We start from the raw sequence: 14,970 nt of genomic DNA, 5'->3' as shown, positions 1-14,970 counted from the left end.
TGTCCCTAGCTTTCATTTACGCTCATCAATGAACACAACTGATCTATATAATACAATATGTATCATTTTCTTCACCTTAAAGTCTGTGTCAGCCTCTTGCTAAAGCAAAGAATGAAGCCAATTTGCCTGTAAGGTAATTACAATAATCATCACTACCACCATAAAAGGAAGACATGCCCTGTAAATAATCCCCTATCTCTATGCAAATTAGTATTACATAACACACATAACACTCATCTAATTGTTAATTGCTTTCAGCAGCCTGGTACATCCCATGATCTTATGGAGATGTTTCAGGTCTGAATTGCCAGTCTCCAAACACTCACCAGTTTTCCTGTAGCACTCTGGCCTCCCTCATTCAACCATAATCCAGGTATCATGGCAGAGAAATACGGTCCCCAAACACCAGGCACAAAAATGGGGGTTTCACTGACCTGGAAAAGCAACAGAAAGCTCTAGTGAATCCAAGTGCTTGTCAAAGTAGGAAGTCCACAATTAAAGCTTGGCAGCTGCCAGAGCCCAATACTGAGACAATTCCTGCTTCTCCACTGGAATTACCAACAGAAGTGGAGATTTACAGGTAGAAATTTACTCCAAAAAAAACGGGAAAATGTTTTCCCCCATTACATAATTTTTAGATGATAAGACACAGCCCACAACCCACTCATCCCCACTGAAGAACAGCTGGGTCTGGACAAACAGAAAGTAAGAAATTTCAGGAATAGGATCTGTATTTTACACAGAGAGGGAAACTGGATCATTTCTCCAGAAAAAGGACTTATTTAGTAGTGGGATACAATACTCTGCTTGATTGGCATGAGCAAACACAGGCACTGTAATCAGCACAGGAGTTTCCCATCCTGTACTTTTGGAGAGCTCAGAATGAGGAGGGAATCCTGCTGACAGAGGACAGTGGTGTCCCTTGAGAGCTGCCATCAGCTCCATGCTGGCAGTGGAAGCCCAAGCCCCAGGGCCCTCACAACAGTGCCAGGAGAGTGGGGTGCCTCAGGTGCAGGCTGCACACCTGGGCTGGCATCTGCTTGGCTTCAGCAGCAAACGTGCCTGGGTAAACACCAGATTCTGCCCCTTAGTTAGGTTTAGCTTTACAAAAACCACACCTAGCTGTGAGGGCAGATCAGGCAGATATCTGAGCAGTGTCTCCCCGCCATGGAGCAGTGCTCCACCACTCACACAGCAATATCCCCAGCACAGTGACAGCCTGGCCCCTGCACTCCCTGCTTTTGTGGTTAGACCACTCAGGATGTGGGAGACACTGCTTCATTTCCTTTCTGTCCTTCAGAAGATGCAAATTACCAGTTTATAAGGGTGGAGGGCATTTTCCTTCCTCTTGCAGAGTGGTTTCACTTTCAGTAGACCAGACAGACTTTCTACACTTCCCTCCCGGTTCAGCAGATCCCTGTCCAGTCTGCAAGCAAGGCCCAGACACACCAGGAACTGGGATGGTGGGACCTGGGTCCCAGGACTTGCTCCAAAGACTAATTCAACCCCACTGGTCGAACATGGAATTCTTGCAGCAGGGGCTGGAGGACACAGGCCATCCACGCCCTGCCAGGCTTCTCTTGGAAGCAGGATCCATGTTTTCTCTTCCAGGACCACGTATATACTCTCAAGTGAGACACAGCTGTGATTTCACTGGGAAAAGAGAACAGCAGTGCAGTCCTACCATCCCATGATTTATGCTGCACTTCCCACTGATGATGGCTAAATCTGCAACTGTTGTTTTCTAGAAGGTGGGAACTACTAGTGGAGAAGGATACAAAAGAATTAATTCCCTAACAAAATCAGTCTGTTTCCAATGCTGAAGAGCAAAAAGAGAGGTCTTAGTCAATGGGACAATGGGGTTTTTTGTATTTAGACCTTGCTCTTCAATAGCAAAATTCTAGACCCATTGAAGGATGCTCAAGGTTTGCTGTTGAATTCAATAAAGCCTGGACTTTACATCAAAACAGTTTTGAGAATAATTAAAAATTCAGGCCTGTTCCTCTTAAACTTGATGCACATTCTCTCTATATTTAAACAGGCTGAACATTAAAGGCAGTTTTTACTAGCCAGTAGGGAATATGCTCCAAGATACAGTTTACTGGCATTTGTGCATCACACATGTTTAGTAAATACAGCAGCAGGGAGGTTTCTGCACAAACAATAGTCTGCTCAAGCCATAAACTTACAGTACAGCTGATTCTTGTCAGGAAGTTAAGTAGGAAAACAAAACAACAAAAATTTGTTTTTCAAAATACATCACCACAGTGTCAAGAAATGCTGATTTCTCTCAGGAACACATCTAACAAATCTGAGAATCCTGCTTGGTTCTCCCTTATCAGCTCTGATGCCCTGAGTTACTTTCCTTACAGATGTATGTGTACACATGTGTCTTGTGTGTCTGTGCAAGATTTTGGCTGACTAAACCCATTAAAGAGCAAGAATAGCTGCACTGAATTTACAAAGGCATTTATGACTCCAAGTGGACAAAGCTACGTCAAAAACATTGCAAAGACATTTGGTTTTGTTTTGTTTTCTCTTAAAACTACAAATTAATACAGCTTTGAGTTTTCAACACCTCGATGGGGCAAGCCTTCTTTTACGATTTCAATAACAAAATGAAGCACAAGAAAAAGCAAATCCTAAAACAAGCTGATTTTTAGACCAATTCCACTTCACTGACCTCACTGAGAACACAGCATGTAGCCAAAGTCCCCAGTCAGTATCTGCTCTGAACTGGTGATGGGGAGAACCCAAACATCCCAACTCACTCCCACCCTACAGCCATGGACACAGCACAGTGTCCCAGGAGCTGACAAGGTACATTTAGGACAGAAGGGGCCTGGGGTTTGAAGGCTTATCTCAAAACATTTGTGATGCAGAGAACTTTGCAGGGTTCTGCAGTGTGCTGAAGGAAAAATCTGGTTATGGCAAAGGGATCAAGCCTAAAATCTAAATGCTGTGTCACCAGAAAAAAAAACACAAAGCAGCCAAAGGATATTAAAGGCATCAAGATGCTTTATGAAATCAGGGGAAAGTCTCAACATCAAGAAGGGCAACAGAGTTTATAAAATAAAAAAAACAAACCCACACCTTTTTTCTGTCATTAGTCCATGATTTACCAAATTCTCCTGTAAAAACGTTTAGATTCATTAAAAGACCAAATTCTCCCTGCAGCCAGTACTTCTGGCCTAGCGTTTTGGACACTCACAGGAATTTAGGACAGGATATTTCCATGCTGGCTCTTCTCACATTACACTGAGACCTTCCTATCCTCTTACTACCAAAGTACCATTTGTACACATTCCAGCAAACTTTCAACACATGAACAGAGCAAACGAGGGCGTTGGGAATTGCCACACTGATGAATAAAGCCAGCAGGGCACTTGGTTATCAGTTTTGTTGCTGTGGGAACTTTTAACTGGAATAAAGAACACTGGCTGTCATGCTTGGCTTTGCTGATGATAGGGCATAATCAGATTTCCCATTTCCCCCTTTCACTTAAGGAGTTTAATTCACATTTTGCAGACTCTGGGTTTTGATACACATGGAAAGGAAGAAAATTGGGAATAACAAACTCCTCAAAACAGACACACTTTGAGAAGCAACAGGGTGAGCATCCTCCTGTAACTATATGCATCAGAAACAGCAAATGGTTTCCATTTCCCCTCCTTGAAATATTTGGACGGTGATTAAATCTTTCAAGCCACGCAGCAGCTGGCATTTGTATTTTCATAATAAAAGGTCCTAATTCTGTTTGAGTATACATCCCACTCAATCCCACCAAAACACATGACTAGACAGAGGCATAAGGCTGGAGAAACAGTGCAAAGTTTGCTGCAGAACCTAGAAGAGAAGAAAAGCACAATTTTCCAGATTCAGGGCTATTTTGGTTACAATAACACCATGTCTCTTTTACAGCTTTCAATTGCCTTCAGACATTCTTATGGTGATATAGCAGGATCAATGTCATTATTTTTTTTTCCTTTAATGAGCTTAAGAAAATCCTTAATCTTTTTAGTAGAAAAACAACATGTGTTTCAGATTTATGGGCAATTGATTTTTATTTTTAAAGCAAATAAGAGATGTCATCCTTCTCTGGAAGTTAAAATACTAATTCAAAGGGAGCCTAAGATTTTCTGCCTTCCATTGAACTGAAACTCCTCCTGTGACACACTCCCACTGTGAGACATAGTAACAGTTATTATCTTTTATATAGAGTGAAACTGAAACACAGGATATCCTCTGCTAGAGGTGAGAGTGATCTCTGCACAATTAATGCAGCAGGAATTTGAAGACAGAAGACGAGAGGAATCTGAACCTGTTCAGACTTTGAGTCATAAGCTGCATCTATAAATATTTCAGCTGAACGTGTTCACACAGGGACTGTTGCCCTCATGGGTGATGATGCCAGCTCAGACAGGGATTACACCCAGACAGGCAATTCCACCTCACAGTTACTCTGTCTGGGCATGGGGGACAAACCTTTTGTGCAAGGAAATGTCACCTTTCCCTGCCTCCCCACTACACACATTCCTGCTTGCTCAGCCCCACTGCTTTGGATGAAATGAGCACTAAGCAGTTCCAAGATTCCTATTCATTTGACAGGAAAAAAAAAATTAAAAAAAAAAAAAAGAGTTCCACACCTTCTGAAAGGGAGAAGAAGGGAAATAAAGTTCTCTCTGGGCGGGTTTAACCTCAGCGTGTGCTTTATAAAAGATCATACTAATATGTAAGATATGTAAACATTATAGAGCAATCAGAAACAAATGAAAGGATGAATTCAGTTTAACAATATTCAGCTGTGGTGCAACTGCCAGAAGGCACTTTTTGTTATGAATAGATCATTTGGATGAGTTACAGGCCAGACTTGAACCCTGGCGTGCGCTGGGAAAATCAGTGTCAAACTACCTAAGATCAGAAGGTATCAGCAGCACATCTGGCAGCCCACAGAAACGAAAAATGTTTTTAAAATATAAAAGGCTATATAGAACTAAGGTAAATTAAGAAAGGACCTGCTTAAATGGCATTAATATGAGATCTGTAATGTATTTAATTTAGATTAGTCCTTCCCACTTGCCTCTCCCTTTAAAACAAAGGCAGGCAAAAAATTCCATTTCAGTTATAAAAGTCTACCTGGAAAAAAAAAGCAGGAGAGGCTAATGCACAGCTCATGTGAGTGAATCAGAGGAGTCTTTAACCCAAGTTCAGCTCTCAGGACAGTCCCTGGCTTCAAGGACAGGACAGAACAGAGACCTTCAGAGACAAGCCTCACCTGGCACCCAGCCATGCCATCAAATGAGCAAGTGGCACTGTGAGATTTGTTTCACTTAGCTTTGTTTTCCTGGGCCAGCCATGATGATCAGGCACATGCTTGTGCTTCCTCCTCAGCTTTATGTAAATGTTAGGGCAATCAGAGACAAGACAAAATAAAACACATCACGCTGGAGAGAGCGGTTTTGTGAAGTATGAATTTCAGCAATTTTCTTCCCTAGTTGACACCATCTGTTGCTGGTGTAGGCTCACACAAACTCCTTCAATAAAACTGACAGAGAATTTGGAGAATTTGGCTATTACCTGAAAAGCAAATCTTTATATTAACAAGGTAGACTGCTATATCCATCTTCTGCCATTTTAATTTCTGCTTTTTAATACTGAGCTTCTGATATGTGGCAGCATTCTGCAATCACTATCAGCTTCTCTATTTACCTGCAACATGCCACAGAGAGAGGAAATAATTTTTGTGGGACTATTCTTGACTTACACTCACTTCCATGAAAGCAAGTTTAATCCTTTATTCTACTTTTAGAGTACAGTCACATTAGAGTCAAAACTTTTTAAGGTAATTATTTGCTAAGGAGAAGCTAGGTCAGAAAACTTGTTTGAAAATCACCTCACTTATCAGCTTCTATAGCCAGAAATTCAGAATAACAGCTGCTTTTGTTAGGCTAAGACAGGTATGAAGAAAAGATCTAAGACATTAATGGAGAGAGCAGAGAAAGACACAAGGAAAAGCACCATATCAGTCACCAACTAATAAATGCTCTTTACAGTTCTGGACTTTGATCACTGACAAGTCAAATACTTTCATTAACTTTTTTGCTGACTTTTAACTTCCAAAGATCCTGACTGACTGTGGATTGAGAATACTGACAGTCATTCAATTCAGAGGCTTTACATAGATGCATAAAATCCTGCATTAAGAAAACTGTATCATTTTGCTTCTGCTGACAGATGGGTCTTATAGAGCTACTCGACCCCAGCTCTCTGACAAAGAATGAAAGAGGTTCATAAAAAAAAGGAAAGAACTCAAAGGGAAACCCAAGAATGTTTCATTTCTAGGTTTCTGGTTCAAACTTAGGTCACAGTAATAGCTACTGAATGTATGATTTAATAACAGCACTTGCTGGTGGCATATAGATATATATACACACACGCATATATAAACTGGGCAGAGCTGGGGCATGAAATTGTGTTTTCAGTGAACTGATCCTACTCTAAAATTGCCATGCTGGCATTATTTCTCAAGCTTTAAATGGGTTTAGAACTAAGCTTCCCCATAGCTCTGGAGGCTATTTTCTAAGTTAAGTGTATGGTGCACCAAGTCAACTTCTTAAAGTATGTCTATTAGTAGTAGTAATTACATACTGAACACAAAACAGTATTCTAGCTTCAGCCTGACATAAGATATACTTAAGAAAATAAGGTTTCGAAACACAAGAAATGTACTTCAGGACACAAAGGAAATTAAAATTTATTAATATTCCAATTCCTGCAGGTCGTACACTGCCAGCAATTTATTTGCTTATATTTTAAGCTCAGGTCCCCTGCCATCATGGGTTTGCTATGCAGCTGCATAGCTCGTGGTGGGCAAGTCACCAGCTCTGCCCCACGTGACAGGCTGGCATCCCCTGAGCCATCCTCAGTGACAGATTTACTCTGCCATGATATTAAGACTAGACCACAGAATTCTTGCACAGAGCTCACTTTATCCCACTGGAAGGATGGAAGTCACACAAGTGACAACAACAACAGACAGAGGACGAGGACTTTGGGGCTCTGCGTGAGCTCACCCACCCACGGATGGTTTGGTAACCTGTTTACAGGCAGCTGAAGAAGTCTGGCTTAGAGGATACAAAACACTTCCATGAATGCCTCTCTGAATATGCACCTCATCATTTATTGCCAAGGCTATACCACAGAGATCTGGAAAATTCAATCCCTGTATTAATTACCTCCCAGACAAAACTCTCAGTACAGCCTAAAACTAGGAGACACAAATGAGTTCTTGGGGACTTCTGTTACCTCTTACTCCAAGTAGTAACCTGTGTGAGAAGGGCAGCAAAATGTGAATGACACACATACAGAACTATTTCTAATTTTCTAAATTCTCCATAAAACATTAACTGGTCTACAAACTAGAGGCCAAACCAGGTATGTGATTAATGTGCAATAAAAAAACCACACTCCAAGGGCAACTTGATTGCTTCATCTCAAAAAATATTTCAGGTGAGATATACACTGGGACTATATACTGCACAACCCAGCTTTATATCTAACAAGAATCAATTTGAGTAAAACTTCACAGAATTTATTAAACATTTGCACGGTTAGATTTTGTTTTTCCTTGCTAAAGAAGGAAAGGTATTTGAAAGAAAAAAAAAAACCTTATGATTTTTAATAAAAGAAAAGATTGACTCATGATAATATTAGTTACTCAATTTTATGAGTTTATACTTATTGGTATAAAGAGGAATTAATCCAGAGCAGCAGAAGTAGTTTATATTTACTGGCATAAAGAGAAATTCATCTAGAGAAGGAAAAGACAAGGAAGATACTGGCTCTTAAAAGAGAACACATCAATTAAAATGTTATTTAAAACTGACAACAACAAAAAAAATCACATTTGCCAAAAAAAAAAAAAAACAAACAACAACAACAACAACAAAAAAACCACAACACCCAAAAAAAACCAAAAAAACAAAAAAAACCACCCCTGTTTTACTCTGCTGTATTTTAGAAATGCAACAGATCAGGCAGGGTATAAAGAGGTCAGAGACTGCACTTGCATGAGCAGCTTTTCTGGATATCTGCCATTAAAACCAGTTTGAAGCTGCATTTCTGAGAAAAGCTTCTGACAGTGGATGCTCTGGGGCTGAACTAACTCACTGCTGTGACCCCCTGAACCTCCTGAGGCCCCATGTTCAGGCAGAAGCCAGGTCCAGCTTTTTCATCTGAGCTGGCTGTGGGTATTTTTTCCAATGGGCTGCATCAATTTTCAGCCCAAGGTATGTTTGGCATTAGAATGTCTTAGGGTACAGCCACATGAATAAATTATTATGGGCAAAACTTGGAGGTCAGTTGCCCAGCAAAACCACCTCTACTCATCATCTCTCTGTGGTGTATAGTGTGACAGATCCCAGGGACCTGGCACATTGCACAGGAAACCAGGGCCAGGAGTGCTGCTGGGAGTTGCTGACATGGTACAAATACACACTATAGATTACTCAGTTCATTTCTTCATCTGCCCCTACTCTTATTTCACAATCGCACAAAAGGATTTTTAAAATCTTTTTTTTTTTTTTTTTAATACCAGTCTTATGAAAGAAGCTGGCAATGATATTAGCTTTAAACATTAACCAGCCAAGCTGGACAACTGATATTTGTTTTAAGTAGAACAATACTTTTCACATTATAAAATCCTGCCATTTTCCCCAGGGCAAAATAGAGAGCAAGACTAGTACCTACCTCTTCTACTGTAAACTTTTGACTTTCTCTCTTTGCACTCAAACCTCTAAATTCAAAAGCAGAAAAAAAAAAAGGAAAAAAAGGAGAAAATTATACTGGAAGCAAAAAATGCTCTTAATTTTGTTTGCCTTACTATTACCTAAGTAAAAGTGGAGTGATGTTAAAAAAAGAGAAGCTGAGAAGGCCATGTCTGAATGTGTTCCTCAAGTCCTGTTCCCAGTTCTTTGCTGGATTTTACCTGCTGTTTGCAGAATATGGGAGCTGCAATGGGATGTGAGCATTTGGAATTTGGCCACTTAAAGTACAAGCTAGAAGAGAAGCATGGCTTACTTACAAATCTATCAGGAGCACTAATTAACCACCCTACCAGACCACCTGTAGCCACTTTGGGAGAAACAATTAGAAAGTGGAAATATAAAAATCAATGCTGTGGAAGAGACACAAAGTTCTCAACCTTCCACGAGACCTCCTGCCAGCAATCTCCTGACCACGACTTTCCCCAGGCATTGTAAGTAGCAGACTCTCAGCTTTCACTCAGAAAGCATCAAAAAACTCTGACCCCTCTCTGTGAATCAGGGTCAGGAGCCCCACAGGTGGTGGAAGGGAACAGCAGATTTGCCATCTTGGGAAGCTGGATCCTGAGACTCCAGTCAGAAAGAGGCAAGTCCTGGTTCAGTCTGGGATCCAACAAATGATTGTCTAAAATTGTCATACCCTAAAAGGGCTCAGAGGTCTCAGTGTGCATGTTTTCTTTCAGAGTAATGGTGCATTTGTGTAGAATGAAGGGTTTCAGCAGGCACTGTCAGATAGTTGAGAGACCAGATTCAAGAATAGGGAACCACTCCCAGAGAGGGGCTGGAGCAGGAGGATCAAACAAGTTCTGCATCAGCACAAGGAGAGCCCAGGAGGGTCTAGAGAGCAGTGCCAGGTTATCAGATCAGAGTCACTGACAAGAGGAGTCTCCAGGAGAACAGACAGGTCTAAGTACAGCATCTGCCTCTGGAACTGTCCCTGGGTTTGCTGTCCCTGGACACTGAAAAAAAACAATCCTTGTGTCCTGCACAGAAAATCTGCACCCCTGTGAAGTTTGTATTCCTTGTGTGTGAGGTTAAACTCCTGTTTATTCCAGGAAGCAGACCTGGAATTAAGCCTGGGATGACTTGAAAGTTTCAGCTCTGGAAGAAGTTAAATGGGATTGAATGCAGGGGTAATCATTCCAGACTCACTCAACATCCACCATTTCCTTCTGCTTAAATCAGAGATGCAAGAACTTCAAAAGTCTTGTCAGGGACCCTGACTGAATGCTCAGCTTTGCAGCAAACCCTTTAAATTAGATGAATTTTGACTGTTCCAAGCTTAAATGTTCACATCCACTTACTTCTGCTTTTTATCAGTATCCATTAACACTAAGCTTATTTATGTTTCAGCTTGGGAAAGTACACGATGGACACACAGTAGCCCATGATCCTTTTCTTTGTATTCCCAAAGGTCAAGGTTTCCTTCAGAAATTGGTAAAAAAAGAACTTTAATCTGCTAAATTGTTTTCAAAATCAAACAAAGAAAAAAAAGAACCCCCATTTGTGATGGATTCAGATGCTTTTTGCTAAGCACTTAAGCACTAACAGTTCTGCATTGATTTATTTTATTGTTTTATTTAGTGAAATGTCTGGATACAGATATACACATTAACCTTTTTTTTTTTTTTCCTTTGCTCATATTTACTGTGTCGCCTTCCTTGAAATGGGCACTACAAGTGCTTTGATAAATGGTCTGAAAGGTTGTCTGGTTACCCCATGGCTTGTGCTTGTGTCCTTGCTGAAATGCTGTTCTGGACCCTTCTGCAGCAGTGCTGCTCCATGACTCACTGCAGTTACTTCTGCGCCTCTCAAAACAACAGTTCACTGGGGATCCAGGGCCTCAAATGAGCTACAACCATTTATTCCACCCATTTATTTTTACTTCTCCTCCAGTGATAGATATTCACTGTCATAAAATGCCAGTTTGTGTGAAGATTATAAATCTTCCAGCACAGCCATTTTAGCTTTGCATTTGATAATACTACAGTTTGCTGCTATGGAAAGTTAAATCCCTTAAAGCTCATCACAGTATGAACTAACTCTTCTCATGTTAAAAAAAAAAAAAAATCAAACCCCAAAAGCCATATAGTCTCTTCTACCTGTTGTTAACAGGTGTCTTAGGGAAGATCATAGAAACACAGGAAATATACAATAATTTACACAAAAATGTCCTCCCAGCCTTCAGTGAGATGAAGTTCAAGTAAATTTCTGTTCTTACTTTCAACCAACACAAGAAACCAAGTCTTCAGAAGTGACTGATACTGCAAACAACCCCCAGTTTTCATGAAGAAAACCTCCATTTGTGCAGTAGAAAATAAATTTACTATAATGACAAGTTACAGACCAGTGCAAGTCTTACAAGAACACTGGAGTTTTTTAAGTCTCGGAATTATTCCTATAGCTCATAGCCCTTCAATCTTCAGTTCTGGTTCCTAAACAAACATATCTCAGATATTACTTGCAGCAGAATCTTATTTTAGGGAACTACTGAGACCTCACCCCAAACTGAAAGGTTGGGAATTGTGCACATGGAACAGCTATGCCACAAATAGCAAAACAAACTCTACCCCTACACTGCACTTGAGAAAAGCCCTCCAGGACCCCCAGCCAAGCTCTGAGCATTCCCAGGCAGACCCAGTCCTTGTCTCTGAGGCTGGATGCCCTTCCCACACACCTTAAGGACTTTCTTATTTATTTTTTGCATAATAGAGTTCATTTTAGAGATTTTCCTTTCCCCCCATTATCTAAGTGTTCCTTCTACATCAGTGAAGGCCACTACCAACAACAGTATTATGCCTGCACTTCAATAAATCCTCTACAGTACTCCTGATGCTGCAAGCAGATTCTCACATTATATGGGATATGCATTCACACACTATTTAAAACATGTTTTTAAACATTTGAATAACTAAATGGGTAAATCCTGAGGATCTTACCCAGTGTTTATTCAGCCCTTACTTACTGAGACAAACTCCCAAGGACAGAGTAAACAGTGAGAGAGGACCTCAGGCCTTTACCCACAGCTATAAACAATGAACTCAGCATAAACTGTGATTCCCAGCTGACACTGGGAGAAAAGCAGCAGCTAATGCTTCTCCCCACTTTGCTCCCAGAGGGATTATATGACAAGAGATTTACTTTCTCCCTAAAAGAACTTGCCCCAACCCAGATATTGCCCCATTCACAGCTGGAACAGCAACAAGGAACTTAGATGAAGAACTACTGATTCATGAGATGATGAACAGAATTGGAAATGGAGGGGAAAAGCCAGAGACCTAATTCCCAAAGACTGATGGAATTTGCCTGAGTTGAGGAACTGTTGCTGTTAAGAAGAATAAACAGCACTGCATTTATACCCCCTTGGCTGTGGAGCCCACGATACTCAGCACTCTCATACCATACCTTGCATTGGAGAGATTTTTGTCTGCACAGCTTCACTTCGTGCTCATCGTGCAAGTGAGGGAACCAAGGAAAGGCAATAATCTGACAGAATCACGGAGCAAACCAACTCACAAAACAAAATGTGGGATTTGACCCCAAACTTTCACAACCCTCACTGCACATAAGGCTAATTTCAAAAATTTTAAACTAACAGAAAAGTCTGATGTTGTTTTTCATACAATTACTGTATTCCCTCGAAAATTCCATTTCTTTGTTCCACGGCCCAGAAAAAATCCAGGAGATGACCAAGAATATCCCTTATCATATCTAATTCAATTTATATTTTAGTTATTCTTTTACAATTATTGGAAGAAAAAGAGCAGAAATTTGAGTCCTTTTTGTTCTCCCTGAGATATAGACACACAGAGCAAGCAGGCTGTTCAATAAATTCATGCCTACTCACAAAAACAAGAGAGACAAGGGATCTGGAAAGGTCATTCATTATACATTTGTATGCTTGTCAGCTGAGAAAACTCCCCTGTGCAGCTCTCCTTGGAGCAGGGCACTCCAGGAAGACACTTGGGGTTGCTCAAGACTTTGGGCTTCAGGCCAATCCATCCTTCTGGGTCTAGAGAGGAGTGATCAGATTTGGTTACCCTGCAGCCTTGATGGGAGTGCTGCACCTGTCAGATCTGATAGTACCACTTGGAAGAATATAAGAAAATAAAACCAAAAATCTTCTGTTACAATAAAAGACAGCTGCCGCTGATGGGCTTTCATTAACAAAAGTTAGAATATTGCTACTTAAAATAACAAATCAAAAGTAAGCTGCTTTGCCCTGTCCCCCACAATGGAATGATGCTGTCATGTGAACATCAGTGAAGAAAGACAAACATTTAACCTTCCCAGAATCACACAGTACAGAATACAACCTCCTTCCTACAACAAAAGAAGCAAAATCCCCCACATCCAATTAAAATATACAGCTGTTACAGTTAAGAAATGAAGGTGCAAAGTGGATTGAGGGCTTGATCTAATAATGAATAACCTTCAATCCCACACTGCTTTAAGCAGAGGGACCCAAACTAGGCAGCTCAATATTTCCAGCAGCCAGACTAACTAAACCTTTGTAGTGTCAACATAAGAATGGAAAGAAGCTCAGTCTCTCTTGCTCACTCTTCCTAAAGCAAAACATGGGGAAAGGAGTGAAGAAGAGGAGAGGAGCCCTATTAGCAGTCAGACCTGGAAAGCCCAACACACAGACCCTGCAAAAAGAATCATGGAATGGTTTGGGTTGGAAAGGACTTTAAAGCCCACCCAGTTCCACCCCCTGCCATGGCAAGGATACCTTCCACTATCCCAGGTTGCTCCAAGGCCTGTCCAACCTGGCCTTGGACACTCCCAGGGATGGGGCAGCCACAGCTGCTCTGGGCAAGTATTCTGAAGGCTCAGTACCCCAAATCCAACACCCTGATCCCCTGTCAGACAGGACACCTTGCAGTGAAGCACAGCATGGAAAGAACTGCGTGTGTTGGAACTTTCAAAGATTCCACTGATGCCAGTGAGTTGCCTCTTGAGTATCACCCTTCATGGATCTCCAAGCAGAGCATGTTTCAAAGCCTTTTCTCTGTCCTCATCTATTATTTGAGTCTTTGAACTCAACTGATCTGTTCAAAAAAAGCAAGGAGAGTTGAATGTACAGTTTTGTGGGAATATTACTGAGCATTATCTACTTTATGTACAATAGAGATTAAATTGCTTTCAGATACGTTCCTCTGCACAGGTTGATTACCAGCAAGGCACTGGGGTGCAAAACTTTGATGTCTCTGACTGGCATAGGCTAAATAGGAGCATCCCATTCTCCCCATCACCAAGGCATACCTGAGCTTTGAATTATGCCAGGCCAGGAACAAAGGAATCTTGCTCATAACAAAAACTTTTAATAACTTGCTGAGAAAGCCTCCCTTTCATCTCTGCCAAGCTTTAGGAAAGGCTGGGAGGCAAGCAGAAATAAACATTGTACAGACTCACCACTGCTGGCTCTAAAGTAAACTCTCCAACTTCCTATTTACATTTCGAGATCTTAAGCTTTGTGGTTTACTAGTTCTGCAAGTAAGTGCTTTGGGTTTTGGAGGCTGCCTGCACATGATCTCCCACCACTACTGAAGTCTTCCTAGCTTTTATTAATATAATAGGGAGGTCAGAAAAGCAACAATCTTTTATATGCCCTGCTAGCAGAAATATTTTACTTCTTGCTTTTCAAAAACAAAACAAAGCAAGCAAAGCATACAACGGCAAATTAATGCCAGCAAAGGGGATATTACAGTTGTGTTTGTTTCTTTTTGAAACTGAGGATGCTGGAACATGGAACAAGAGAGTTTCATTAAAAAGGGTGTGGAGGAGTTCTTTGAGGGACAAGTAAAAGAAGGTGGCAATTTTATGGATTTATAACCCTTCTAAGGCCATTGGCTGAAAAGGCACCTAAAGAGGCTCCGTGACCTTTTCTACTTGAGCCTAAATCTGTGTACACCAAGGACGGGCAACCTGCAACAACAGTTGTGAAGTAAATGTGGTTTTCATTTCATGCAGCCTTCCCTAAATGTAAAACATCTTCATTAGCTGGGAAGTCAGCACTGTAACTGCTGCCAAATACAATATAGAAGGCAGCAGAACTGTGCCGAATGAGGACAGAGCGAGGGAGAGCCTCCTGTGACACTCAGTTCTTTCTCCCACCCCAAACACTCTGTGGCTCACATGCACAACA

At 41.1% G+C, this 14,970-nt stretch overlaps 1 protein-coding gene across 14 annotated transcripts in view; it reads right to left on the bottom strand.

Annotated features, from left to right (window-relative positions):
- Positions 1 to 14,970, bottom strand: part of FGGY (FGGY carbohydrate kinase domain containing) — a 127,765-nt gene that overhangs the window by 42,661 nt on the left and 70,134 nt on the right. For all 14 annotated transcript variants that reach the window (XM_039711501.1, XM_039711500.1, XM_039711503.1 and 11 more), the window contains one exon: positions 327 to 434. In XM_039711501.1, the coding sequence (XP_039567435.1) occupies positions 327 to 434 (108 nt within the window). The remainder of the gene's footprint in view (positions 1 to 326; positions 435 to 14,970) is intronic.

The sequence above is a fragment of the Passer montanus genome, unplaced genomic scaffold, assembly GCF_014805655.1.
Source record: "Passer montanus isolate IOZ18808 unplaced genomic scaffold, ASM1480565v1 scaffold25, whole genome shotgun sequence".
In the NCBI taxonomy this organism is placed as follows: domain Eukaryota; kingdom Metazoa; phylum Chordata; class Aves; order Passeriformes; family Passeridae; genus Passer; species Passer montanus.
Note: the sequence above shows the minus strand (reverse complement) of the source record. Positions and strands in the feature narration are given on the sequence as shown.